The sequence below is a fragment of the Ammodytes marinus genome, assembly GCF_949987685.1.
Source record: "Ammodytes marinus genome assembly, chromosome: 3".
NCBI classification, from domain to species: domain Eukaryota; kingdom Metazoa; phylum Chordata; class Actinopteri; order Uranoscopiformes; family Ammodytidae; genus Ammodytes; species Ammodytes marinus.
The window spans coordinates 7,463,315-7,489,433 of NC_137232.1; the positions used below are offsets into that span (position 1 = coordinate 7,463,315).

General features: G+C 40.6%; 1 protein-coding gene across 2 annotated transcripts in view; it reads left to right on the plus strand.

Annotated features, from left to right (window-relative positions):
• Positions 1-26,119, plus strand: part of lsamp (limbic system associated membrane protein) — a 226,158-nt gene that overhangs the window by 133,657 nt on the left and 66,382 nt on the right. For both annotated transcript variants that reach the window (XM_080025179.1, XM_080025180.1), the window contains exons 2-3: positions 15,730-15,874; positions 16,426-16,513. In XM_080025179.1, the coding sequence (XP_079881305.1) occupies positions 15,730-15,874; positions 16,426-16,513 (233 nt within the window). The remainder of the gene's footprint in view (positions 1-15,729; positions 15,875-16,425; positions 16,514-26,119) is intronic.

Genomic DNA, 26,119 nt, shown 5'->3' on the forward strand with positions numbered 1-26,119 from the left:
TGACAAATGGTCCATTAGCCACACTTTTGTTTTTCTCTGTTTTATGGTCTTTATTGACTCCTGAAGAAAACATTAGGCTCTCGGGCTGCTAGATTCTCCACTTTGTCCATCAGCTATAGTCTCAAACTGTCCGCTACCTGACTGCCCTGTGTGTGTGCTTGAAAAAAAACTGGTTTTAATACACAGCCTAGTCTCTGTAAACTGATGCGAACAAAGGGGGCCCACCGTTAATAGCAACATGACCATTCACAGAGCCTAGGCTGTTCTGTATAGCCACATTTTAAATTGTTATAATATTTTTTAGATTGTCACTGACTAAACATTAAAATATTGTATATGCCTGCTTTATGGTTGCTGCAGCCATCTTTCAACAGCTCTCAGAAAGGCTCCTAATTCCATTTTAAAAGGGTACAGACAACAAAACAAAACATACAAACAATACGATATCCAATACATGCGATTATACATCAAGCAAGTTAGAAGTATATACTAAAATGAAAGGGGCCCAATGACTGCTTGGAAAATAATGCATTGATCTTTTGTATAACAGTCAGCGGGAATACGATTGTGAGTAACCAAGACGTATGAAACAACTGGCCTGCTCTTTTTAAGAGCCTATTCAACCTTGTTTACAGGTTTCGGGGAACCATGCCCGCGGCAATAACCGAGCATCGGCAACAACTCCTCATTGAATGTATTGGCGATTTCTAAACGCAGCGCTGTTGCATTGAGAAGTATATTATCAGAGAGGAGAAACAGTGTGTGGCATTTTGTTTTAACGTTCCAAGACCCTCCTAATCCTTGTTTGTGCCAGAGGCTAATTTCCTCCCTCGCACACAGTCGCAGTTTTTACAACAATGGCATAGTTTCATTTGTTATTAAACTGCCACTGTGATGAATTTACAGTCTACTGCTTGTTTATTTTCTAGTGTCTAGTGGGAGTATTTCAGTGCGATTATGGGCTTCAAGCTGCCTCTCCCTGTCTCTCTCATAGATAATGGAAGAAGAAGGCAAAGGTAGTAAGGATTTTAAGTTTAGAAACACAAATGTTTCTGCCATCCCATTCCCCCCGTCCTGCTCCCGCGCATCCCTTTGCCCCGTCACGGTTGCTTAGGAATATATGCGGGAATAGTTGTTTTGAAGAACAAGACAAACTCTCCCCTTTGCCTTACCAACCCTCCCCTCCCCCATACACACACACACACACACACACACACACACACACACACACAGTGATGAGAAGAAAAACACAAAAGCAATTAAAAGGGAATCTGCTAGAGTGTCTGTGTTTATGCCGTCTCAGAGTAAAGGGTTCCCGGGCTGTTATGATAATAACGCATTGCTGGATCATTAGCCAGAATCTTCATTCTACTTTGTGCCTATCTCACAGTGTGCAGATGAGGCCCTTTCTGAGTGGTGGAGGCACATGTGCTGCCACACATGACAGGGCTTGAAAGCGCAGATCCTTTTATCCTAGACCACAGTTTATTGTTCAAGTTCTAAATCTTTCATTGTTCTCCTTCTCTTTTATAATCCTGCCCTCCTTTTGTCTTTGAAACTTTTTAAGTTTTGACAAAAGGCGACAATTGTGGCATTCAGGGGAATACATTTAATCATTAATTGGAAGTGTTGAAAAGCAGGGTCTTGACATACTTGTACTATTCATGCTTTTAAATGAGCAGCACAAAATTGTGCAGCCCAAATGCTAATTATTATACATCAAGTATGACCATTAGGTAAATGTATGCAAGTTAGAGTACTAATGTTAAATGAAATGTGAAATGTCAGTTATTGCAGTATCAGGTACATTATAGAGATGGATGGATGGATGGATGGATGGATGGATGGATGGATGGATGGATGGATGGATGGATGGATGGATGGATGGATGGATGGATGGATGGATGGATGGATAGATGGATAGATAGATAGATAGATAGATAGATAGATAGATAGATAGATAGATAGATAGATAGATAGATAGATAGATAGATAGATAGATAGATAGATAGATAGATAGATAGATAGATAGATAGATAGATAGATACTAAAGACAAGCTTCTCTTATTTATTTATCCCTCAGGGCTCTCTGGTGCAATTATATGGTAATTTAGGTCGAAGATCGAATGACGATGTATGTGCATTAATTTATGAGTCCCGACTGGGTCTAAATGATAATCTTAAAATATTATTTTTCTTTGGCAAAAGACAATTACAGCAGAAACCTAATGGCACTTCTGGGGCTGTGCCTTGCTACAAGAATAGCTTAATGAATCAATCAATGAATCAATAGGTTTACACGTTATTATCACTGTGCAATCTTATCTAGATGAGATTGCGTTCTTAAAAGCCTGTACTTACTGTAACAGGCTTCCCTGTTGTGAAAGAAGAAAAAAACCTGTCCATGCACTGTGGATACTGAGATCAACATCTAACACGTCAAAGTACATTAGGCTCACGGTTTGCTCACCCTTTGATCTGCACACCCATTCCGACCCGGCGTATAGCGAGTAATTAAAGATCATTTTGAGAAAATCACTCACAACTGACAGAGTCAAAACCCTTTTAAACTTGAGCTCGGTGTTGGCCAAGCAGTGGTTGTTAACACTGCTTAGCCTCGTGCGGGGCTCAGGGGAGCACTTGAAGCGGGGAGTTATCCTTGGTGCTAAGTGCTATGAAAGACCTATCTAATAGCGGTGGGATTCGTGCTGAGTTCATGTTGTACTACAGCCCTGAAATGGCGTTGTTAAGGTTCCAATTATGTTCATACCCAGTGGTAAGGGAAAATAATAATAATAATACAATAGTTCCCTGTGATGGGATTGTGACATGTTCTGTTGTTGCCATGGCTACACCGTCACTTGATGCTGTAGTCGAACAACGGGAGATTTTGGTCTTCTCATCTTCCAATCTATTTTGTGTGAAAGAAACCAAACCAAATACGCAAACAACGATAGGTGGCTGTGTTTTCTATGTGGAAGCTGGAGTCATTAGAGATCATGTTGACAATCTCTATTCAGAAAGCAGACAAAAGATTGAATTTACATAATCATAGTTGTACCCTGTGGCTTGGATAGAATGTGTATTATATAACTATGAGAGCATTTAACTTCTTCCAGACAGCAATATACTCAGCAATGTATACATAAGTGTGTTAGTAAGATATCTTAACAGTTATTTCTTAATATGTGGGTTGTTAGGTCATTGTCACACCTTTTTATTTAATCATAAGCATTTATCCCTTGATAAACACTTCCTGGTATTACTTTTCCTTTTTCAATTCAGTCATACTGTATAATATGCTATATGTATTGATCTACTTAATTTTTGAAGCCAAGTATTCAGGGGTTTTGACCTAAGTAAGTGACCTAACAGTATTTTTGTAATCACTGTGATGCCAGGCCAATGGGCATGGCCTAAGGTGACTTTGTGTAAGAGGGTGGTGTAGCAAAGCAGAATATTAAATAATTCAACTGACTGACTGGGAATTTTAACCTCTGGCATGTGAGAGAAAAGCGTAGTAAAGCCCACCCTTTTCAAAGTCCTCTATTCCCCCAAGGCATTAGCGAAGGCTCAGAAATATGCATTTAAATGATATAGGCAGCTTACCCAATTGCCTATAAGATTTCACATAAATATGGATAATATGTCAGCTTTGGCACGTGAATTAGATATTCCATCCCTGGCAACAAATCACAGAGGACCCTTTTTGACCTTCTCATCTGATATGACAACTGTCAGTCATGTATTTGATATGATGTCCCCTTATACCACAGCTGGCTAACCTTTTGAGTCCAACCACAAGACTTAATGCTGCACATTGTAGATGCAGCATGAAACGGCATGCCTCGCAACCCGCTTAATAAGGCTGAGCTTTTTTGAAAGTTAGCCCACAAGGGAGATGTGCTGATTAGCTTGGCAAGAGGCTATAACAGCCAATTCTAACATAGGAAATTATGATGAAACGACCCATGCCCCAAGCTCTGATTCCTAACATAATTTCAAAAGCCTACCTTTGAGATAGGACTATGGGTAAGAATTAATATATATTTATTTTTAACTCTTGGCTTATATTTGTTTGATTTAATGGGCTTACTTATATGAGTGGAGTCTTTGTTGTTGTTGAGATGCAGTGCAGGCCTCGGTAGTCCATCGTTGTACATTATCAGAAGCTTATACCCAGGGAACATAAATAGTGTGCTGGGCCAACAAATTCAAATAAGCCTATTTCATTTCAGACAGAATTTATGATGCAGCATTTCATTTCACAGCTTAAATAGAGGCAGCCAGGTCTGAAGTATTTTAGCACTTATAAGAGCTTTTTTCCCCCCCTCCCGCTCTTGCCTCTGCTGCTCTCCTTCAGTGCCACTGCATCATCAACTGATTCACCTCGTTTCTTTTTCCTTTGCCCTTAATGCACCAAAGCAGAACACAGTGATGGATCGCATAAGAAGTGAACATTGGAGAGTTGAGAAATGATGTAGTATTTTATACGGTGTCACACTCGGAGACAAGGCCCCTATGTGACATCTTGTGATCATAAGTGCAGGTTGTGTGTGGAGCAGGGAACACAGGGGTAAAAGGTAGTGAGTGGTTGAGGTCGACACTCCGCGGCCATTAGTTGTGGAATGATGAGTATAATTTGCAAGCCGTAAAGTGGGCCATGTGGGTTGCATTAGCACAAACATCTATTTTACTCTTCCAAAACACTGTTTTTTCAACACAAGAATAGCTCAGATTCACAGGCGCAGACACAGATACCTAGATATCGGGATGTAATGGAATGAAAACGGCTGGGGTAACATTTCGATACGATACGATGCAACTTTAATTCAATTTACAACTTCACAAAAAAGACATGAATCAAGGCATAGACAGAGCCCAAAAATACATACATTCAACAACAGAAGACAACATTCAAGGTCTATCAGCGTGCATTTGACCTGGGGGAACAAATGCTGTATTAAATTTAAGGACCGACTGGTATACAAAAGATTGCTTCAGTCTAACCTATTTCAATTTTGGAACCCATCTCTGGTTTGAAGGGTAACAGACTAAACTCTGAGTTCAGAACGTGGTTAGGGTCAGAAGAAATGTTGTTGGCCATCCTTAGCATGTTTTTATGGTCATTATTTATACTTACTGGTCTTTCTAAAATGTACCGTAAATGCACAGTTGAATGGGGGAGTAATAATAGGAAAAGGAGGATGAGTAAAGAATGTGAAAGGGATAGGTATAGAATCACAGGCTTTATGTCAGGCAACGGAAAAAAAAGGTACAAAAGAGCAAACAGTGAGGGCAGGGGAACAAGTTTGATACAAAACAAGGGAGGATATGACAGAGGGAGGAAGCACAGTACATCTCCAGAGATTTAATAGCAGCATCCCGCCTTGCCATGGATCCTCCTGTCTATGTCTCAATGAGGTACCATCTGTCACGGGCTCCTTACAACCGGGCATTTCTCCCCCATACTCCAACCCTGCTTTAAAATACAACACAGCAGGGGGGTGAAGGGGAAAACTATGGAGGAGTTGTCACTTTGACTCTAAAATAAGGACGAATGTGTCAAAGTGAACGCAGAGTGACAGCAGACCTGCCAGGCTGCCAACACTGCTGTCATGTACATGTACAGTATGCACTCTGATCAGCATAGTCTTCCACTATAGGTGCATGTTCTGTCTTTGCCCTCGACTATCATTGGCCCCGCCATGTTGCAGCAGAGAGATTCAAATCCAATCAGAGATACAAATCTTTCACTTCACGGCACAGACCGAGCACAGCGGCATCTATTCTGGAACGGCTTTAAAAACTTTGAAAAGCACGACCCAGCCACAGAAATATAACTGCCTTTGCACTTGCAAAAAGCCTTGGAGGTGAAATCGCACCTGTGCCAAGCATTTTCGAGACAGACGGACCTGCGAATTCTTGAGTTGTTTGTAACCGTTTTATGATTAGTAATTTCCCCTCCCTCTAGGCCTAGAAAGGGGGGGGGGGCTGCGGGGGGGGAGACTGGCCAAGTCTCAAAACAATCATTCCTGCCCCGATTAATGGCTTGCTCTGAGCACTGATGCATGCCAACCGAGATGGAGGGGCTTCAAGATGGGAGAATTATATGAGGATTTGTGGCTGTCTGGGGGTCCTCCAAGCAAAGTGGATAAATCATCTGAGCAGCAAAGGTTACTGCAAGCCCTCTGATGCTTTTATATCACTGGGGGATTTCCCTACAGGCACTGGGTCCAGGGTTGTGTGGAGGATATGATAGGTGCACTGACTGAAGTTAATAAAGTGAGTGATGGCAGGTCTTGATAAAGTCATTGGGTTAAAAACAGCTACATTTTGGCCTATGATCCTCTTCCTTGTACAGTAAGTGCTGTTAGCAGTGGAAACACAAGCCAGATCTAAGGTGCCAAACCGAACTGTGCTGCTCAGTGGAAACGAGGAATTAGCTATAGAAAGACAGAGGCAGAGGAACATTGGACCACTTGAAGACACACATCTGTGGTGTGTTCAGGGCCCACATGATGGGGCTCTTCCTGTCGATAACAGCTTTGTTTGAACTTGCATAATGAAAGGAAACAGTTTATTACCTGCGGCTTATCACCCTCATCATTGCTCTCTTCAAACGGTCCATTAGACAGACAGAGGAAAATTTAGCATACAAGCTTTGTGTACTTTGCACCTGACTTTTGAAATTACAATAATTAATATGACCTGTTTGCCGATGGTGTCAAAACCAATTAACAAGGACATGGCATATATTTCACCTACCAATTTTCAATTTAACACAACCCACACCTTGACACACACGCACGCACAGGTGAACTGCATTCCTATTGAAAGTGGTATGCCTGGGTTAACATTACAGTATCTGTGAACTCACATTATTGTAACAAGAATGTCAATGGCACTTTCTAATGGAGACATTTTGCTCAAGTTAACCTTTTTTTTGTCAAATCTGAAAAAAGAAAGATTAATTTTAATATAGCGAGACAGCATTTCACCATGTATTTCAATGAAAGCTTTGTTCTGCTAAGCCCGGTCCTCTGGGATTTAACTTAGACCTTACCAGAAATACATTTAACCTGCTACCATGAGAGTTATCTGGGGCAAGAAACTGCTTTGAGGGATATAAAAGAATGACCTGTCTTTGATTTAGTATGCAGCTTTAGCTTTCTACTTCTATCCCATGGCTTACATTTCCCCCTCACTCTTTTCTCGGTGGCGCTTTTACTTCAGTGGCACGGCTTTTCTTTCTCTCTCTTCATCTCTTTCTTCCCCACCCTCTTTATGTTGTGCCCTCTGCCACCATGCATACAGACAAGAAAAGACACCAAACTTATACCACTAGGCAGACCTTGGCTTCACCTATCTCTCCACCTGGCTGGGGTAGGCCAGACTTCGCTCAAACAGAGGTTGGGCCTTAGATATTTTTATGGATTTCTGAAACAAGTTTTTTGACTTTTATTCGGGGAAAATATTTCAGATTCTCTGTGTATGGCGGGTTGGGTACTTGTGTATTTGCCGCAACACAAACCAGACATCCGGACGAGTATATGCAGACACACAGCTACCTTAGTGACACAAGATGCTCAGTCAGGAAGAGGATAAAAGGGAAGGAAAATGAATAGGGAGGATGGCAGAACAGGACAGGCAACACTACAAAGAGAAACGCAGGATGAAAAAAAGTATTTTGTTAAAGGGGTGAGAGGTGTCAGAAAGGCAACAAAAAGGGAGATAAAAGAGTAGGGGGAGATGAGGAGATGGAGGAACTGGGTATTGACGGGGATTGCAGGGGTAGCGAGCGGGAGGGCCCTGCTCTGTCAGTCTTGGCACATCGTTGCTCTCATTACAGTCTCACTCCCTGGTTTCAGCCCTGCTCTTTGGTCCTCCCCCACGGCTAGCCCTGGAGCGGGGATCCATCCCGCCCAGCCCTCCTGTCAACACTAGCCCAGCTCAGCAGCCCTGGCCCAGGCATCTGTCAGCCCACACAGTCCCCTGTCAGCCATAGCCTATTGGCCAGTGCATATTGGCACAGCACAGCGCACGGGCAAAGAAGAGAAAAAAAGGAGAGTATAATAAAGCACTGCAGAGCATCCATCAAAAAAGAAAAAAAAGAAAAAGCTCAGGGTAAAAACAGTGCAGGACAGCAACCTAGGCATCCATCATAAAGCAGACCTCCTCATAAACCAGGCCACGTCCTCTAAAGGGACCTGGTAAACAGTGACGCCTCTTTGTAAAAAATCAGATGCAAAATAAAGCGTGTGGAAAAAGGTGCATTTAACAAGGCTCTTTGTTTACAAGCAGCAGCAAATATTTGCCTGCGTTTACGAGCTTGTTTTAATGTAAGCAGGGACTATGTATTCTGCAGAGGATTACGGGGGCTTGGCGAGGATTGTGCAGAAGGGTTGTGAACACGGATATGCTGTCGTGATTTAAACCTGCAGTGTGTAGAATTTTGGGTTGTATTTCCTAGCAGATTTTGTAGAAAGTAATTATAATATCCATAAGTAGGGGAGAACGGGGTAATCTGAGCCACTTTTTACATTTGCTCCCCTCAAAGCGAGCTAAAATGATTTGTCACTCAAATTTACACATTTCCCATTAATTCAGGATGTTTCCTAGAAATGGGCATTAGCAGAATTTTTTCAAGACAAGGGGCAGTGGAAATATGATTGTTTTAAAAAAAGTTGTCATGTGGCTCACTTTACCCCAGCTGTGTGGTAAACTGATCCACTTACCTTTTCCACTCTGAAACTACCATAACAACACATATTGTAACAGTAAGAATCCTGAAAGCTAGCCACACATTCCAGAACTAATGTCGGACTAGTAAAAGCATGATGGGGTTTGGTCAATTAAGCAAAGCAAATTTTCTAAACACTTGAAAGTAACTCTGAACAAAATCAAATACAACATATTATAATTCAAAAGGTTTTAATAAGATTCAAATGAAAGATAGAACCAGTTAGATTAGAACACAGTCTGGGGTCAGAACACAGGACCCTTTGAGCCAGCTAGTGTCTGGGGGTCAAAGCATAGGAAAATCATAACCAGCGAGAACAGCCTGGGACTCAGAACACAGGAGAAGACCCAACTGGATTATAACATCAGCCTGTACTCTACAACTAGGCCTACTCTACATTCTAGCCCTGAAGGTTATAGGGAAAGATGAGAAGGTGCTCTTTCCGTGTGGTTGCCCCAGGTCGTCTTCCTGGTGTATTTCCTTGGCATGATGGCTTTTCTACAATGTGTATGACATTAAAATAAAACATGTGTCATGTAATATTACATTAAAACATGTTTAAGACTAAACTTAACTTGTGCCTCATGGTGGGGGAAAGTGAGACAGTGGCTCACTTTCCCCCACAGCATTTGGCTCACTTTCCCCCACCACAATTTGAGAAAACACTACCTCTCTTAGCATTTCAGGCTAATCTTCAGTTATCAGCATCACATGGTTTCATATGTTGGTAGTTCATCAACACGTATGATAAATGTTTTTCTACGTGAATACATTTGCTTTGACACAACAGTTGATTAAGTTGACAGCAAGAAAATTTACTTTTACATGCAAAATACCTATTTTGGTGAAAAAAACATGCTTACCACAGCACCATGAGGTCCTCTCTTTCATGGCCATGGGGAAATGAGAGGGGCTTGAAAACATATATCTCACACGACCACAAATGTTTTCCGTTGCCTAGATACAGGGGGTGGCTCACATTACCCGATGCCTCAGATTCCCCCGTTCTCCCCTACATGTCATTTTTTAATTATTATTTTTTCCCTTAGAAAGGGTCTCATATATGTCCATATTTATGCATATTTTGGACCAAGGCCTAGTGCCGCCATCTTGAAAGTGTCATAGTTGGAATGTCATCAGGTGCATTGTTTAACATTTAGAATTGTTCTTGTCCTTGAAGGCCACTGTAGCTTATGTTATTATTCGAAAGGGTTGGGGTTACCCAGGGAGTGTTGCATTCTAGAACTTTGTAGAACTTTCTTGATGATGTCATATTTTACACTGCACCTTTAAGAGGGCAGATTTCTAGATTTATATTTTGCCACATATTCAAGTACATAAAGTCACCCTGGCTAAGTAACACGGCTTAGATATACTGCATCATTTGTGAGGGGCTGCGGCCAGTTAACTGGATGGATTTTTTCATTACAAATCGTTCCACCGCGGCTCGCTATTGCAATCAAAATCGTGTTCCCCTTCGAGCTAACTTGTTGAATGCGCCTCAGATCAGGCCAACGGTAGACAGTCCAGCTCTTATTTTCAATTCTGGCTCAAGCAAATCCCCTGAAAAAAAACCTATCCTTGCCTTGACAGGGTATACTCGGCAAAAAGGAAGCAATAGTTGCAAGCAGACAAGCAGCACTCCTGACAACGATTGGAAGTTCCCTGTTTCACGGTGCAGTATAGCTCATTAGTGGGAACAGGAAATGGCTCCCTTACACCAAGCCAAGGGAAGGGGTTGTTGGGGGGGAGAGCGGGAGACAAATCGGAGGGCAGGAGGTAGCAGGGAAACTTGATCTGTGTGTAACGTACATCAATGAATATACGCTATACCTTTTGGTTTCTATTCCGTTCCGTACACTTCTTTCCAGAGTGCTGATGGAGAGATGAGAGGGGAAGGGAAGAACATCTAACACAGAGAGAAAAAGTAAGGGATGTCTGGCATGAGAGGCAGGGGAGAGAGTGAGGAGAGTGAGAAGAAAAGAGGTAGAGGAGGAGGAGGTGTGGTTGTGGGGGCAGAGGTGCAAACAGATGAGAGTTAAAAGAGATGGGGCTGGGGAAGATGAGAACGTCTGGAGCAGCGGCTGAATATGGCACTGATTGTGTGGGTGTGGGGTACGTGGGGGGGAGGCATCTGTCGTTTATTCATTTATACCTATTTCTTTGATCCATATGGAGCAGCATATGGTGACCTCAAAGTGAAAGGAGGTAATTCAATCAGGGAACGTTTGGACCATTTGTAGTCCCACCGTCACCTGAGTGAATTCGCTCAAAGCTTTGAAGGAGCCTGACTCATATGTATTTACTACTGTATGTGTGCAATTCCCAATTAAAATAGCTTGGCTATACTTACACAGAGGTAATCATTGGCACACTCCAAATGGTGCCTTCTTAATCATATTTAGCTTATGGTCTCATATAGAAAGGTGTTGGCATAATTAATATGTGTTGTAGTTTGTCATTAGTCAGTTAATGTAGTTATATTATTTTCTTTTGCGACTGTGGTGGTGTTCATGGGTACATAAGGTGACGTAACAGCGTGGTGTTATGTAGATAAGAGACGTTTGTGAGGTGTTTGAAGATATTAGTTTTTGAATGTGTCTTATTAAATGTTGTGAAAACTAGTATGGCCAAAGGTGAAATTATTGGACATCTCCGTACTCGGTACTGGACCAGTTGTAGGTTTTTGGATCACCAGGTTTGTATTTAGCTATTTTTGATAAATGAACCCTTGTGCAAGTTTCCCTCCCTACATACTGTATAATTACATTGGGTTTTTACTAGTAATTGGAGAGTCAGTAAATGGAACGCACGTCAAAGCAACACACATCGCAAACTCTGCACTGGCCTGTGAGCATAATCGGCCACAACACCAATCTTGCCACGGAGTTCTTGTCAGCAATCACAGAACCATTGGAAAGCTGTTTTGGTAAAAACCTTTTTAAAGTGCCTTTCTCTGGCAGAAGATTAACTGTAGAAGTGCCCTTTTAGAGTTGTATTTTGATGTTATTTGACCACGGTTCGCCCACACCAAATCAGTTGCTGTTGTTGTTGTTCTTCAGGTGGTTCCAAGTCTAGATGAGTTGGCTTACTATGTGTTGTGCCTGGAGGCTGGATCCTTATAACTTTGGTGATTTGTCTTCTGTACTAGGGCCACTCAGAGATTGATATCTGTTTTTTTTAGTGAACTGTGTAGTCCTCTTAATAGATAATATGTTAAAAATGTTTGTAGATCCAATAAAGGAGAAGATGGTAATATGGTCCTTTTAGCTAACTTCCTGTGAGTGACTGCAGTTGGCAGTCCCCTCCCTCGTCCCTACGTCACCACCACATGAAGGCGCAGCCTCTTTGTCACAAAGTGCCACGATGGAGAGCAGCGAGTCATCGTTCACAGGCATAGAGACCCGCCTCCTTATAGTGCTCTGTCTCCTGATTGGATGAAAACGAGCAGGATACTCAAAATGTATCAGCTGTATGAATATAGAGTGATGTCACATGTATATTAACAAAAACATATCACTTACTTCTCCTTTAACTTTGCATCGAGCAACATCATTTCAACAACTTCATATGGCCAAAACGTTTTGGTTTATGAACAGTAATCTGGCATTACTAATGGCATTCCCGTCAACCTCAGCTGTAGCAATTGTTAGCATCCCCGTACTGCCTGTAATGCCGTTGATATTGTCTGCTATATGTTATGTTACATAATAGACCTAGTTACATTTCATTTTCCAGGAATTATTATTATAAAAATCATATATTCATAAAGCAGAGACACCATATTTAATTAAAATACTGAACATTTTTGACAGCTATGGAAAATTTCAGTTTCACAAACGTGTGTATATAATCTTCAAAGCTCCTTCTATTGTCGCTGTATGTTGTATAAAATGTGGGTTTGCTTTATTTTTATTTGCTGAATTCTATTTACATTTTTATTTTATGTTGGCCCCTTTCAATTATCTACCTCCCACACAAGTTTCCTCTCAATTCATCTTGAGTAGTTTGAAGCCTTCATCATTAATTATTTAACTGCATGATAAATGTGCGGATACAATTGCCTTGAGTTACAATCATGTGTTTCTAACAATCACAGGGCATCAGACAGGCTGTTTCAGAAAACCCAAAAGAGAACCTAAAATCTCCACATAGCAGGAATCAAGAGCTTGTCACAGCAGTATGTCATTCAACAATAGTGTCTGTTCACTCAGTAAAATTGGAGATTGTAATTGCAGCCCAGACAGATTTGAGGACCTTTTTTTGTTCATTTGTTACATATCCTGTAGTGGAGTTTTTTTCAAAATAAAACCCCCGCAAAGCACTTTAGTACACCAAAATAAGTATATAAAATAAACTACTTAAAAACTTATCTTTTTTTAAAACATTAAAAAAGAAAATTGTTTATAACCAGAGCATGATTGTATTCTACAAGAAAACTAAATATTTATCATTCAGTTATTGGATATAATGTTGTATTGTTTGGTAAAAAAAAATTAGTTGCCTATCTTGTGTAATGTATGTACAATAGACAGTTGTTGTATACATTGATCACGTTATCACAGTTCAGGCAGTAATATCATACTGTTTAATATAAGGTTGTAAAAAGAGACAACTAACAGGGACTATAGTTGTGATTCTTTCCTCGTCTCCTCCCTTCTCGTCTTTCACTTCGCTGCTTTGCTTATTTTCCCTCCCCTCCTGCTCACGGTAGGGGACGGCTGGTAACAGCGGTGAGGAAGCAGGTCGAAAAAACGAAAAAAACAACACTCAGTCAGTCAGTCCTGGGCAGTTTATTGCTTCACTGAAAAAGCACTTAAAATGTTTTTTTTTAACTTGCCACCGTGTGACTGTGTCTCTCACTAACATGGAGCATTGTCACTTGTTTTCGTATGGTCAATCACAGCTTGAGGACATTGAGCAATTTCCTTAAAAAAAAAAAATCTCATTCAAAACCAAAGCCATCGCAGGTTTATAATCATGGAGAATCTGACATTATCTTTACATTGTGTATAGATTGCTCCTGACAAAGAGAATTGCGCATTTGATCACATATAAATATACCAGCTGTCTGCTTGGAGGCAAAAAGCAAACAAATGAGCACTTCTTAACAGTAGATTTGATATAATCACTCAATCAAAAATGAACAGGTGTAGAACGAAGACAGACACTTCACGTCTCAAAAGCCGATGTGTGTTCACACTCACAGACATCAATGTCACAGCACAGGCTCTATTATTCTATGTTCTGCATATGCCTGTGTCAAAGCTACAGTGTATACAATTAACACATACAATTCAAGGAATCGTTTGGTGTTTCGTTCTCAATGCAGTGCATTTCCAAATGCATTCTAAATGATGTTTTTGCATCTTTGAACGCAGAGAGGTCTTGACTTGAATAAAAAAGCTACAAGGTTTCAACATGGGACTTGAAGAAATGAATTGCAAGAGCCCATTATCTGTGGGGGATTTGCAGAAGATTTATTGATTGATTGATTCTTTTTAATGACCACACAGCCAGGCTGGTGGAATTTGTTATCAGTACAGCTTGGTACAGGTTCCAACTTACAAAACATATAACACAGATGTACATACAGACATACACACTACATAAGGGCCACGCTTAATCCTCAGAGTTCAGAAAGTGTATTGCAGTTGGGATGAAACTGTAAAAAATACTGATAAAAATCAAACTAAATTTGCGTTTTGAAATGTCTACATTCTTTCTATTATTACATTAGAATTATGTGAGGCTCCACACAGTGCCCCAGATGTTTCCTCTGGATAGACAGAATCCATAGTTCAATATTTAGAAACAAAGTGTCCATCAATAGTGCTAAAATAAAATGTGTGAAGGTCTGATTAGGTTTTTGAAGTCTAGTAATTTGAATAATTGAAGCTATTTGAAATAAATGGTAAAAACGCTTGTTCACTCCAGAGTGAGGGAAGTATGAGGCGGATATCAAAAGCAGTCAATACATATAGGGAGTTATCTTGGTTTCACACAAAGAGGGTTTCATCAACTGGGATTTCAAGCTGCGAGTACAAGGTTTTCAACAAATCTGACATCCAGCTCCCACTGTTTGACAGGCAAGGCTGACTGCACTGACATTTCTGTGCATCACCAAGGGGTCACCCGCCACAGACTAAACCACTCTCTTGTAGCCCTTCCCACTCCAAAGCAGTGTGCAACTGCCAAGGCTCAGGAGATCTCCCAGGAATTTGCATGTGAGCCGCGTCTACTGTCGGTTGACATTACGGCTGATATCCATTCTTATTGATTCCGACGTCTTCTCAAATTTAGATTTATACATAAGGCGGATGCTTGGCTCCCATCACTCCTGTGCGAAATGTCTTAGCTCAGACTAAGCTTGGAGGAATGTTTCTGACAGCGTGCTTCAAGAAGTAAACAAGAGGATACTGGTGTCCTTTCTCACCCTCGGGAAGAGGCTTACTGTTACAGGAGATGCAGATTTATCAGAGGGAGCCACAGAGGCATATTTTCAAGAATGAGACTGAAGAAAGAGAGAGAGAGAGGGGAAGGGCGAAGAGAGGCAATGAGAGAGAATGAGTGGGGTAGAGAGAGTGTGGGATGAAGAGATGCTCCTCAAGCCTTACTTTCAAGACCTAAAGTGGAGTGGTGATTTGTGTGAGGTGGTGAACTTACTTTGAACCACCTGTTGCCGGACAGCAGTATCAAATGCAAGCCTGTTGAACCGTGTTGCAATATACCCAGCTTTTCCAATTGTTTCATGAAATGTCCATCTTTTCTAAAGTGCAGTCCACCTTTGCAAAATGTCTGTTATGTTCTTGTCTCTTATCGCCCTCTCAATTTATTTCCTCCTAGTGTGATTACATGTCATGAAGTAAAGAAGTTGCACACTCTTTCTTTTCACTGCTTCTCGCACGGAAACCCCTAATGAGAAACCAAGCCTTTTTGTTCTATTTCCTTCTTCTTACATCCCTTGTTTCTTGTTGTGCCCACAGGTGTTATGTTGATGACAAAGTGTCCAAGGTGGCCTGGCTCAATCGATCCAACATCATCTTTGCGGGCCAGGACAAGTGGTCTCTGGACCCCAGAGTAGACCTGGTCACTAAAGGACAGCTGGAGTACAGCCTGCGTATTCAAAAGGTAAGACTTACTGGTTGCATTTAGACTTGGGAGGGAACTGATTTTTGTTCCTCCCGATGTGTCAATATAAAGCCGTAAATTATAGTAGACGTAAATTATAATGTTTGTATTAAGCTATTCTAATCATTATACGTGCCAGACAGAAGAGAAGGCATGTTCAAAAATTGCTGTAGTGTGTAGTGCATATTCATTGCTTGGTGAACTAGTATGTTTTAGTTCTGAAGTGGTCTAGTCATACATTCTAGAAATGTTTTTTTGACTTGACGAGATGTATGCATGTAAAGCAAGTTAATAAGAAAAGTTAAGTCGTTTGCACTTAATTTATGTACCGGTATGATGTGTTCAGTGTCTAAGAATTCCATGTATCTCGATTCATTCTTGGAGAATTAAAATAACTTACATTTAACAAATAATAAAGCACCATATTGGTAAAGGGGTGATAATGTAACCTGAAGGAATTCAACATACATTCAAAATGAAATTACAATATCATGTTTGTGTGTGTGTGTGTGTGTGTGTGTGTGTGTGTGTGTGTGTTTGTGTGTGTGTAGGTGGATGTGTATGACGAGGGCTCGTACACATGCTCCATACAGACAAAGCAGCAGCCCAAGACCTCACAGGTCTACCTCATTGTACAAGGTAAGCCACGCTCACCTAATCACCAGCAGGTGGAAGGTAAACATATGCATAACACAACATGTTATAGAAACTTGAAGGAAAGATAGAAACTTGGAAATCAGGTCAACTAAAGTTATATTCTAAAAAAAGAAGCTGACACTTATCTGCTATGGTAGGAATTTCACTTATCACATTTTAAATAATATCTCAAATGTATCAAGACTCCCAACGGCACATAAGCATCTGACATCGGTGTCACCATCACTGTATATAAATGCTTGAATGTGTTACTGTACTGTGTCTGCAAGGAAAATATATGAGCATACATTGTCAGGGGAGAAAACAGGCTATAAAAAGGTGCTGTTCCCGTTCAAATGAATCCTAAGCGCACATTAAAAGCCTTCAGCAGGAGTTTAGCATTTCAAAGGACATGAAGTAACTTCTGCTGGATGGAGACAGCAGGAACATTAAGAGTAAGAGATACACATGTGGAGAGAGAGAGAGAGAGAGAGAGAGAGAGAGAGAGAGAGAGAGAGAGAGAGAGAGAGAGAGAGAGAGAGAGAGAGAGAGAGAGAGAGAGAGAGAGAGAGAGAGATAGGGGGAGGGTTGCTGCAGGAGTGAATGCCTGAGTTGGATTTTTTTTTTTTACTTCCAAATGTATTCTTTTGGCTTTTATGGTTGCAGTGCCTATGATGAAAGAGAAATACTTTCAAATCCCCAAAACTGTTGAAAGAGCTGACAAAAAGCTGAGCCCGTAGTTCCACAGTCATGTTCAGTATTCAGGCCTTTTCTGTTTGTTTCCTGTAATTGTAAATGTTGTTTCCTGTGAAGTGAAATCTGCTGACAGTCCCTTTCAGACAACTGATGTCATAAAATACATTTGAAGAATGCAGTGCTTATCTTACCTCAAAGTGTCAGTGTCAGTAATTATGAGGACCATACACACACACATACATGAAGCTATTACCAACAGCTATGGTGCATTGGACAAATGAATTATTTGGATGTACCGGAATCCCTTTAAGTTAAACACGTACCAATCTAAAAAATGCTTTCTGGTGCCAAGGAAGAAAGAATACATCTCATAATACTATATCTTGCTGACAAAGATTCAAATGTGACATCTACTGCACAGTAACATAATGAGAAAATCGGGGAGTTAATCGTATCGGGACGTAACATATTTGGGGGCTCGTCTGAGATCAAGAGTGAAAGGACCAAGCAAAGTGCTACACATCACTTCAGCTCTCTTTTATTTACACTGGCTTCCTGTACGTCCAAATTAATGTTGTCAGGTGTGTATTTTATATCCTCTGTGTTTGATTAGCCCTCTTAGATCTTTTCAAAGCAGTTTAAATTGCCCTGTTTTGAAAAAAAATATATGGGTGATACCGCCCTCAATTCTTTAAAGTAACTGCATATCTATGAGCCAGCAGCTGGTTGCCTTCGCCACAGTTTTATTTTCAAGTTTTTATGTGTATTGAAAAAAGGATATAATATGTTAATTAGCCAGCTTTAGAGGCGCTAGTATGCAGAATGATGTGCCATTGAGTCTTTATTTTAAGCTAAGGTCTGCTTGCTCCAGCTACATAATGAGGGCACTATAGTATATATAATGTGCAACATACAGTATCTCTCTGATGAAGAGAAAAATGTCAAACAAATATTCTTGGCAATACCCAACCTCATTAAAACTCTTGCTCTCATGGTCCTTCTTTATGTTACAGCAATGGGTCTTTTTTATCTTTAAAAATACTTGGCCCTGTTCGTTATTTAAACCTCTGAAATGTCTCTGAATTGCCAACAAGCTCCTTGGGCCCATCAAAGAGTAAGAGTGATAACAACATTGAGATGTGCATCAAGGCCAAACAAAAGAGAGAGAGGGAGGAAGGCTTCATTATCCATCAAAATGCCATTGCGGGGGCTCTGTAGTCTTTTTTTTCCAAAAGACACAGTTAGTTGACAGGGATTTCTCCTTAGCTGTCAGAAATAGACTGTGTGACAGACACGAGTGCATACCAGAGTGCCCTGAACTTGGGCTCTAGTTAGTTGTTTGTTTGAGTGTGAAGCTATGAAGATTTTCATCTGTCCATTATCCAAAGGAAACATACTGAAGAGTGTAGTGACAGATCTAATGTTGCAGCCATATACCTTTAAGAAGATTGTTTCATCAATCAAGGTTTTTAGATTAGTGTCTTCTTTTAACTGCCCTTTATGCCTACTCAGTGTCTGATGTGAAACCCGACCCTGGATAAATACTACAGGCTGTAGTGAAGGGAAAATGTACCGCGGTGTAATTTAACCGCATACAATAGCCTGGTGGAAAACTTCTCATCCGGCAGCTATGAACTGAAGATATCATCCATTAATGGCATTTCTTAAAAGGTCAATATGTGAATTGATGCTCCTCTACTTGAATCCATGGCAGCAAATTGCCTCTCCTTCCCAGAATCCATTGTGTCCGATTATTCAGCGCTTGATCATTGGAATGTCCCGCGTCGACTTCCACAGCTTTCGTCGGCGGCCTCATTTATCACAGCTAATGCGAAAGCCATAGCCAAACACTGGATCGGCTGCTTTCTTTCCCTGTGCTATTTTGTCCTCACGCACTGGCTCTCTCAAAGTCCCATTCAATTTTGCTGCCATTGTTAAGCTCATTCGTTGTATGCTCTCCAGTATGTGGGCGTAATCTGCTCCTTGAGGTTCAGTTCAGCATCTCTCATCTAAATTGCAGTGTAGTGGCGGAGGCGGAGGTTTCCGGCAATCAACGTGAATGTGCTCCTCCGTGAACAAATACTGTGAAGTTTTTTTAATTTACTTTTAAACTGTGGTCAAACACTGTACCTTCGGATGTGAGGAAAACCACCGAATGTGGAATAGCGATTAAGTAGCACATAAATAAAGAGCCTGCCTCTTCCACTTATTTAACTTCAACCCCTGCTAGTTTTATTCAGTCATTTTTCATTCTGCTCTTATAGGTTAAAAGCGCCCTCAATAAGGGGACTATATAAGAATGTGTATATGTGTGTGGCTCCACTATAACATCACTTTCAGTAAAACCTAGAGCAACCCCCTGGAAAAAACCCAATCAACTCTTTGTGAAAATAATTCACCCCTGCCTTCATCTTTTAATGGGTATGAAAGCGTTCCAAACATCACTCATTGCCCCCGGTTACAGACCCAAGAGCAGGGTTCACGTAACCAAAGCTGACAATTTTCTGCTAGAAGGGACAGGGACGTAATTGGAAAACAAATGATCAGACAAAGTAAATTTGCAGTGGATAAAAAAAAAGAAGAAAGAAGCGAACTCGCAGGGCTCAGACGAGTGGTAGCAAGCAGTAGGGTCACTGCACATGACAGGAATCCCAATACAATACCAAGCAGGCCCAACAGCCCAATCCAATTTGATTTTTATGGAACGCAGATATATAAGTTCAGCCAAGGGGCAAGCCAAGGCCAGTGCTCTGATGTTTTGCAAGTTTGACTTCAATGTTTGCCAAGTCCATTACCATTAGCGAGTAGATAGGTGTTTGTTTGTGTGTGTGTGTGTATGTGTGTGTGTGTGTGTGTGTGTGTGTGTGTGTGTGTGTGTGTGTGTGTGTGTGTGTGTGTGTGTGTGTGTGTGTGTGTGTGTGTGTGTGTGTGTACCTCTGTCAGTGATATGGCTATTGTCTGTATCGTTTTAATAGGGGTTTGATTCATGGTGCACGGTTGAAAATCACATAAAAAAATGTTCGTCTCTTCTCTACGTTCTTCCTTTCATCAGTAAACCTATCCATTTCACTCTTCCAATAGCCAGTGCAGAGGCATTACAGAATGAACCTCTTTGCACACAAACTTGAACCAGATATCACCCCATTAAAAACATAACTGTGCTGCATTGATGGGATTTTTTTGTAGTTTGCATAGAATTCAAGTTAGAAATTCCACCATTTGATCAAGTTAAAAAAAGAGAGTATACTCTAGACGCTACATCTGACAGCAATCCCAGTGCAGGGGGAACAGTCAGTGTTTTCATGCTGAGATCCACAGTGTTAAGTCTCTCTCTGAAGCCCATAGAAACAGCTTGGCTGTCATTAATGATACTCTTCCTCTCCTTAAAGGACAGATGGCGGGAGAATATTGCAATTTAATGGTATGTCAAAGGAGGATATTTTACACATTTGGTTTTTTTCTAGAGTGTCATATTTGATGAGCTAAAGCCTTCCTGAGCCATTTGCATAGGTCAAATGTAACATCCCATAATGTTTGTAATAATCATAGACATTTGACATGGACATTTGACATGATTATGTTCCCCATTTACTTGTGCATTTTTAAACATTAGTCTGTTAGGCCAGTCACAAAAACAAATCTTACTTATACCCGTGGCACAGCAATTGCTCAACAATATTGGGTTTAATCAACACTAACTGACATCTTCACAATATTGAAAACAGGCAGTAAAACAAGATGAACTGAGGAGCAAGAGGATGACGCAGTGTTCCGATGGAAACAACACTATATAAAAGAGGAATACAACAGCACAAGCAACCAGTGGGGTGTAGAACATCAAAATAATACCTGCAAACATTTTAAAGCGATGATTTATTTTTCTTGTTCCTAAAGGTTGCAGAATTTCTGTCCCCTTCTGTCATAGAAAACTAATGCAGAATGAATGGAAATAAATACAGGGAAACATTTTTACTCATAGGCTATTATGGCTACAAATTTCTGCTATCTATCTATCTATCTATCTATCTATCTATCTATCTATCTATCTATCTATCTATCTATCTATATATATCTATCTATCTATCTATCTATCTATCTATCTATCTATCTATCTATCTTTTTTTTTTTACAAACTATGAGGTATAGTCTTTAGTTGTCATACATGTCACTGTGGATGGCAATGATGCCATGTTGCCTGATTGATCACATTTTATTTTTTTTTTAGCTTAATAACTCCATTATTGGATAGAATGCCATGGAATTTGGCTCAGTTATTCACGTTCCCCACTGGTAGAATTGTGATGCATTGGGTTTTCCCTATAGCTTTTTCTCTGGTGCCATCACTGAGTCAAAATGTTCATCTATCGGTTCAAATATATCAACGCCTACTACATGGAGAAGCAAAATAAAGAATTACCTGATGTTTTGACATGAATTCTAGCATCGCCTTAAGGTTTAACTTTGTGGTGTTGACGGAACTGTCTGTTGGATGGATTGTCAATTTGGTGCAAGCAGTATTCATTATTATAACTCTGGTGATCTCCTGACCTTATATGGATTCCTCCATCAGTCACAATCTATGTTGTCCAATACATACGAAATTCTACCTGCAAAGTTAATGACCACCAGCCTCAGTTTTGTGTTTAGTGCCAATCAGCAAATATAAGCGTGCTACACTGAACTAAGATGTAGAACATGTAGAACTCGTAGAACGTTTTACCTGCTGAAATCAACATATTAGGCACAGTATCATGCTTTAAGCTCAATACTTACATCAGCATGCAACAATGCTCCCAAATGCTAAGTGCAGCATCACAGAGCTGCTTGAATGGCTGTGGACTGTTTTCTTTAGTTGGTGGTGCTTTTAATCACAGTTATAGAGGAGGTGCAGTGTGATATAATAAATGTCACGGAAGGCCTGGCTTTAAAGTGAAAAACATGACACGTCAGTCCTATATAACCCCAGTCCCCAGCCTATTCATTTTCATACGTTTGCAAACATATACAGAACTGCGTGTTACAGCAATTCAGCAAATGTCAACATGCTATGCAAATGTATTAGAATGCAAAGGCTTGACTCATTCATCTCATGAGGTAATCTTATATTACTCATCGCACAGTAAAGGCACTTGTACTTCATTTAGCCTCAGACTGCTGACCCCAATCAGAAATCATACAGCTTGTTTTAACTCTCTATTTCCGCTGGTGTATTGAACACACAGTGTTCATTTGAAGTGACTGTTTCGCCAGTTAGGAAAATATTAGTAGCCTAGGCCAGCCTGGGATTTAGCTTTCAGCATGCAGGCTCTCAAACAAACTGCTGTCCTAATCAGTAGCCATGAGTCAATCGAAAGTCATTCAGTTGAATCGTGCATCCCAAGCTGAAAGAGCCATAACAGCCGTGTGCGTGTGTGTGTGTGTGTGTGTGTGTGTGTGCGTGCATGCATGCATGTGTGTGGGTGTGTGTTCTAACCTGTGCTGCCAATTATATCAAAGTGTGTGTTGGTTGTTTGCCAGACGCAATGAACTTTTAAAGCCTGTCAATTAGGGATGAGCCCGAATCCGAATATGCATTCGGATAAGCACGGATAATGAGTTAGATACGGATACGGATAATTTCCGAATAGTCCCGTTATTATTCGGGTTTTTTTTTTTTTATATATTATGCGCCTAATTGACGCAGCGCGTTCCGCCTCAATGACACAACAGGTAGAATGACACTAACAGCTGTTCTGCGGTGGACATGAGAGGACCGGGCGCGTCCCGTGACCCGCGGTCTCTCTCTTTTTATCCACTGATAAACACAGCGCGTTCGCTCTTTCCCTTGAATAGAGGGTTCTACCTGTCGCATTCGCTGCCGTTTTTATGTGAGTTTCCTCCGCTGCCGTGGCGGAGAAGAGACGAACCGATGGAATATGCTGCACCCCGAGTCACCATTAGCCCTTCCCCGATGTATTTACATTCACTAGGCCTACTGCTTAAACTCTTTCAAACACCACAACGTTTCCATCAAACTGATGTTTAGGACCTGTACTTTTTCAGCTGTCAATCAATGCGTATACGGCTAGGCCTACTTCAGGACCTATACAATACAATCGGAAACTGCAAACTTGACACATTAAAATCACATGTGGCTTTGTGGAAAGGCTAACATATTATTTAGGGTTTATGAGATTGGTACGTTGATACATATATTGTTCCTAAATCTTAGTTTAGTAAAAAAAAGAGGGAGGGGGAGAGATAGAGATACAAAATAATCATGAAATACAGCTGTATTTCCCCCAGTTAAAGGGATACCTTAATTAAGTTAAAAGTAAAACACTGGCCCTCATTTACTAACAGTGAGTAGCCTATGCACAGATTTGGGCTGTTATTTATCAATATTTTCGTTCCCTGAATTTCTTCGTATTCTGAGAATAAAGAAGAGAGAGATGAAAAGGGACATATGTATCTGACTTTTTGACTTATATGTCAACATTACATCAATGTGATGCTTTGAAGGGACAACAATTGCATTGACAATGAATATTATTTTAGAAAATCAATTTAGGTGTGACTTCCTTTAATGTAGGCTAATGTAAAAGAAACTTCCGGTATACGCCACGCCCACTTCTTGTTGTGTATCCGGATACAGATACAGATACAGATAATTTTGTTGGTTGAACAGATACAGATACAGATACAGATAATGACGTCTCCGCACACCCCTACTGTCAATAGTATTGATCTCCGGTTGGTCTCCAATTTCAATAGGCAGTTTTTCTTGACTCCTTTTCTTTTTCGTTTTTTCTGTCCTTTTTGTTTTACTCATGTGATGATTGAGTGCTCAATGAGCTGTTTTAAATCAGCATTGATTTGAATTAAAGTCAGCTACTGTTATATGCATTGACTTGTATGAAATAATTTAAGTAGCCTTGTTAATATAAGAATTGTAATTCAACGGATCACCACCACCTTCAAACCTTCTTCCAACAGTACTTTTGGTTTCAGAATGCAGCACACATAATTCAACAATGGGCATTCACTGGACTGTATATTCTTTTATATGTTTTTTTTTTCAATTCAACATAACTCATATTCACATTGTGTTTATGGCCAGAACCAGTCTGGCTCTGCAATCTGGATTAGCCCCTAAATCTACCAGTTAACACCCAAACCTTCCTTGTGAGAAGCGTTTCCCTCCAAGACAGATGGCATTATCCGTTCATAAATGTCACGGAAACAGAGTGACTATAAAGTAGGAGACAATGTGAATATAGTCCCGAAAACAGCTGTTCCGTGGCTTTCTGTGACCCCATTTCAATATGTTGTGTCCATTAAGATGTGACGCATGTTAATGTACTGCACTCTGTGGAGCAGAGAATTGACAGAATGAACGCAGCAACAGGATGCCCTCTGTGCCATTTTGGCCTCAGCACAAAATTACAATAAATGCAATTATAGCCTTGTGCATTGTTGTAGTTGTATTTCCCCTTTCTGTAAACTCGTGGAAAACCCTAACCTTAAAGCTGCAGTGTGTAACTTCTGTCCCCACAAATAATTCTGAGTAATTACAACACCAATGTCAGCGCATCTACTTTACATGAGGGAAGCACTTTGTGATCGTGCATGGATTTTATTCCTTCTGCTTTAAGTCCAGGTGTTTTTTTAGCAGTGGAATCAACAACTGAAACTCTTCTTGGGATTTTTTGGGGGATAGGCTGTGTCTGTATACAGCCTATCCCGTATAGTTGTAACCCTAACCTCTTTTTTGCATGGCTCCTCACATTCAGCAGACAGTTTATTGGTTGTTTAAACCTTTATTTTGTGTCTGACATTTACTCCTAGGCTTTTAGGCCTTTAGATTTTAAGGGTGTGATCAGTTTTATTTGTGTACCACTGTTTATGTATTTAGTATGAGCCCTAACCATATGAATACTCTAACCCTTCCACAGGAGAAAAGAAAATATATATATATATATATATATATATATATATATATATATATATATATATATATATATATATATATATCTGCTTGGTGTCACGGAATAACAGAATATAGGAGACCTTCACTGCCTCCTCTTCAAGACTTTTTCATTATTTCTTCCTTTCATTTTCTTCCATCCTTGTATCACAATGCTGTGGTCTTTAAGGAGCTAAGCCGCACACCTCTCTATAACGGAAGCCATGTCACTGTTAAAGAGCATCCTAGGAGGGGGGCCCCAGTGTTAGTGTGCCCTTATGTGTGTGCTCACATATCTTCTATACCCTACAGTATGGGTATGGAGGAGGACTGACCTTTTCACAATTATCATGGGACAATCAGAACCTTTCAGCCAAGCCTGTGTAGTCATCTATCTACCATCCTCCTCTCCACCTCTCCTTTCCTATTTTCTTCTGCCCACGCACACACACACACACACACACCACACTCACACTCCTGAATCTTGGACCCAGCCCTTATCTGTGCTGCTACTGAGGTGTTTTGTTGCATCCTCTCACACTTAACCATGGAGGCTTGCAGGGAGAGGAGATATAAAGACATGGGAAAGGCAGAGGAATTGGAGGAGATTTCTACGGGAAGTGCGGATTAGGTTTAGCTATCATTAATTGTAGATATCAGCAGTCTGCCTGGCTGGTTCTACTGCTACAGTGCCATGATCACACACATACACACACACACACACACACACACACACACACACACACACACACACACACACACACACACACACACACACACACCAGACACACACACACCCAGACACACACGCACACACACACTATTGCTTGTTTTGCTGCCAGCCATGACTACACATTCTTTTTTGCTGGATTATCATTCCTTACCTGTCTGTAAAATAAAATATAAACATGTACGGAGAATCAAGGAAGCCAAAAGGAAAACAATCAAACACAACAGCAACATTTCTC